The sequence below is a fragment of the Lipotes vexillifer genome, unplaced genomic scaffold (assembly GCF_000442215.2).
Source record: "Lipotes vexillifer unplaced genomic scaffold, Lipotes_vexillifer_v1.1 scaffold225, whole genome shotgun sequence".
Classification (NCBI taxonomy): domain Eukaryota; kingdom Metazoa; phylum Chordata; class Mammalia; order Artiodactyla; family Lipotidae; genus Lipotes; species Lipotes vexillifer.
The window spans coordinates 848,581-852,618 of NW_006787630.1; the positions used below are offsets into that span (position 1 = coordinate 848,581).

Below are 4,038 nucleotides of genomic sequence, written 5' to 3' on the forward strand. Positions count from 1 at the left end.
GGAGGAAGAGGGGTGCATCAGGCCAGCCTGGGCCGGGCCGCCCCTGTCCCCAGATGGCCCCCCACGCCCAGGGCGCAGGCACAGGAGGCACTCACGGTCCTTGGGCTGCTTCTCCTCGGCCGTGAAGATGACGGCGCCGCCTGGCTTCTCGGGGTGCGGAAAGGGGTAGCCGTTCTCCTTGAGCTGGGCCTCGGAGAGCAGGTACTCCTTGAGGCGGCTGTACAGGGCGGCCCCTGGGGACAGGGGCGAGGGGGTCAGCCCCCAGCAGGGCTGGGGCTGGACCCAGGGGCCGGGGAGGGTGGGAGAGCCTCCAGGGGCCGCACCCGGAGGAGCCAGGCTCACCTTTCAGATCCTCCACGCGGGGGCTGCTGGGACGGCTGAGCGAAAAGCTAGTCTTGGCAGCCAACTTGCCCCCCAGCACCACTTCATGGGACACCACCCTCCGGCCGCTGGGTTCTGGAAGGTGAGGGGAGGGTAAACGAGGTTCAGACCTCAGCCCTCACCAAGTGCTTCTCCACCCTCCTCCAGAAGGGGACGGCCTGACCTCCTGCGACCTGCACTCTTTGGGGAGCAGCAGGCTGCCCGGCAGCCCCTCCACCACCCCTGGACCCCCCGGGAGTCTTCACCCCTTGGAGAAGGAAGGGAAAGGACTCCACACAGGCTCTGACGGCCACCTCGGGCGCTGTGTGCAGCTGCCTGCCAGGGAAGCAGGCCAAGCCGGAGAGCAGGCAGAGTGGACAGGCGCTAAGGCATCCTTCGAGAGGGCTCAGGAAATGCCCCCCCTGCCTTGCGCTTTGAAGAGGCCCCCATTAGCGGTGGCCCTCGGCTCGCTGAGGAGAGTGGTTAACAGCGAGAGGAGGCTGTTCTGAGGGCATGGGCCCAGCGTCATCCTGACAGGAGCCTGGCAACCGGGTGGCCGGCCGGCAAGCAGAGCCTCTGTCTGACAACCTGCCGGTGGCTCGGGGAGGGCTGGGCCCCGGTCCTCCAAAGGCGACTTACTGTTGAGACCAGGCCCGGTGCCAGGGCCCAGGCCGCGCAGCTTCTTGAGGGTGTTCACGGCCACGTTCAGGTAGATATTCTTGCTGGGGCTCCGGTCGTAGGCCACCTTCTCCTCGTTGAGCGCCTGCAGGGGGGCACTCGGCTCAGCCCCGCCCAGCCCCGCCTCCCACCAGCCCCGCCCCACGCACCTTCTCTATGGCTTCCTGGTTAGAAGAGCAAAACTTGAGGCACTCTTCAATGAACAGGTTGAGATAGCGCTGGCGGATGACAGTGGGGACTTTGCCCCCGAACTCTTTTGGGATAACAGGCTTCTTTAAACTCTGGGGAATAGAGACCAGCAGAGTGTGGCACGCTCCCGCCTGCACCCCGCTCAGGGTCTGCAAACTGAAACTGCTCGACGGAATAAGGCTACGGGTTAAATGGAAACAACAGGGGAGCAGGGAGAGGCAAGCTAAGCAGAGGGCTCACCTGTAAGGATGGACTGTGCGCCACACGCTTGGGGGCCACGGTGGCAGTAGTCTTGGACGCCATGCCCGACAACGTGCGCGTCTTCAGGGGCTGGCTGCCCGGCTCGGGGCCACTGGGGGGCTGGCTGCTGCTGGCCGAGAGGGTCCTCTTGGCACCTGTAGGGGCTGGAGGGGGACAGGGGACGTGAGTATGGGAGGAGAGCACGCCCATCACTGAGCTGCAGAGCACCAGGCAGCTGCGGCCGTTCAGCGCCAGCAGGACGTGCGTCTCGGAGCACAGGCGGAAGGGCCGAGGTCTGGCCTGTGGGCTGTGGAATGCCATTAGGCTCTATCAGCTTTCGGGCAAGTCCATCGAGAGGGGACGCGACGAAAACGGGGCTTCAGAGGCCGGCTCAGGCAAGGTCGCCACTGGGGTGGCCCCGCAAGTGGCGGGGGGTGTGGGGAGCCTCTGCCACATGCTGTGGCCCTGACCCCGAGGCGCTCAAGTGTGAGGGACGAAAGGCCCTGGCTCCTGGGCAGAGGGCCTGCTCACTGTGACCGGCCAGCCTGCCCCCAGCGGCCTCTGTGTTCTGTCTCTCTCTTTGATGAGGTCACAAACCAGACAGTCTCCTGTGACCACCAGCAGGGCTGTTTCCAAGGGCCCGGAGGGTGGGTGGGGTGGCGGGAGGGCTCAGCCCCGAGGAAGGACAGGAGCAGCGAGGAGACCGAGGCACAGACACAGAGTGGCGGGGCCCACACCAGGCCCAGACTCTCGGGCCAAAGGAGGCCAGTTGCTGACCAGTCTTGGCTCTAAGAATGCACACTTTTCAGTGATGGAGGAAGGAACACTTTTACGGTCATCTGGAGCATGAGGCGTCGGATGACAGGTGAGTCCCCCTGGGGCTCAGGAGAGCCGCCACCCAACCCGAGCGCGTGCAGTGTCAACGGTGGCAGGACTGTCCCAAGCCATCGGTGATGACCAGACAACCTGAGAGCAGGTGCAGGCTTTTGAGAGTGTGTGTCTCAGGTCCACAGCTCAGGTCGATCTCTGTTCACATCCCCAGGGCCAAATAACTGCTAAAGCCCATGCCGGAGACAGAGCCCCTGGCTGACAAGCCCGCCTGGCTGCAAGCGCTCCCTACAGCATCCTGGGGCGGGGGGAAGGATGGGGATCTGGCCAGCTTCTCCTAAAGGAGGCTCTAGCACCCAGGGAAACCAAGGAGGCCTGCGGAAGCCTGTATCCGCAGGACCAGCGTGTGGAGCCGTCTCCTCGGGGCTGGCTCCTCAAACGGGTCTTGGAACCAGGAGGAAGGACATCCCAGGCAGCTGGTCAGACAGTAGGGGTCCCCCTGGCCCAAGGGGGCAAATGACTGCATCTGAACGAGCCTCCAGGTGGCTGCAGAGCCCCGCCTCCTGTCCCACGTCCTCAACCCCAGACACACCACTGAGCACCTCACGCATCGGACTGCTGAAGGGCAACCCAGCTTTCAGACAAGCCCAAGTCGGGGGAAAGTGGCCCTCAGGGTGGGAGGGGGAGGAAAACCAGCCCCCAACTCCCACCCCAGATCAGCTGGCTTGACTCAAGGGTGAAGGCCTCCAGGACCACCCCCCCATTAACACCTTACCAGGTGCAAGCCACACCTGGGTGGGAGCCCCCCACAGAGCAGGCAGCAGGGGCAGAGCGGAGTCACAGGCAGACCTCTGGGGCTGGTGGACAGACAGGGAAGGGAGGAAGACACCCCTCAGACTCCCTACGGCCCGCCCCACTGCTAACACCAAAGCCCACAGAGGCCCAGAGCCGCCGGGCGCCACACCAGGCCTGCCTCAGCCTCCCACGCAGCTGGGAGACTTTTATCCCCGTTTGACAGATAATCACCGAGACACAGCCAGGCCCTGCTCAAGGCCACCACTACTGGCATAAAAGGAGCTCGGCCTTGGGGTCCTCCTGCTGGACAAGAAGCACTCCCGAGACCAGAACCCTGGGACCCACCTGCAGCCAGGAGGGGGTTGGGGACGTGGGCAATCCTCCTCTTCTCTCCGGGGGCTGAGATGTGCACGGAGGACTGCTTCTCGGCCAGTGGCTGGGCAGCCTGGAGCCGGCTGGCTGACTCCCTCTGTGCCTGCTGGGCCCGGCGGTAGCACACCTCCTGGGCAGTCGGGGGACGGGTAGGAGGCGCTGGGCCTCTGCTTGTGGGCTCTGCCTGGGTGACAAATTTCAAGTCCAGACTGCACATCAGAGGTACCCAGAGCAGGCCTCGCAGGGTGTCAGGAGAGGGGTAGTACTGTGGGGCAGGTGGCAGGTGCTCCAGGGCTGGGATGGAGCAGGCCACCTCAGAAGCCTCCTCCTGAGTGTGCAGGGGCCCCGGAGGGAACCAGCTGGTCTTCTGAGTTTGCTGATACCCTGGAAGGAAGCAACTAGCTTCCCCCCAAGTCTGCAGATACCCGGGAGGGAACCAGCTTGGTGCTTCGGCTCTCAAATTCACCATGATGCTTCACTATCCCAGGTCCCTTCCCAGCCCTGCTGTCCTGGATTCTAAGTGCCCAGACTGTGCTCTCAGCCCTTATGTAGACACAGAGCGGGTGGGAACACCGA

General features: G+C 64.3%; 1 protein-coding gene across 1 annotated transcript in view; it reads right to left on the reverse strand.

Moving 5' to 3' along the window:
- REXO1 (RNA exonuclease 1 homolog) overlaps positions 1–4,038 on the reverse strand; it is a 22,131-nt gene that overhangs the window by 2,558 nt on the left and 15,535 nt on the right. Inside the window, exons 4-9 of the mRNA XM_007460356.1 lie at positions 3,436–3,646; positions 1,468–1,631; positions 1,188–1,319; positions 1,000–1,123; positions 343–456; positions 96–233 (exon numbers count right to left, since the gene is read on the reverse strand). Coding sequence (XP_007460418.1) covers positions 96–233; positions 343–456; positions 1,000–1,123; positions 1,188–1,319; positions 1,468–1,631; positions 3,436–3,646 — 883 coding nt within the window. The remainder of the gene's footprint in view (positions 1–95; positions 234–342; positions 457–999; positions 1,124–1,187; positions 1,320–1,467; positions 1,632–3,435; positions 3,647–4,038) is intronic.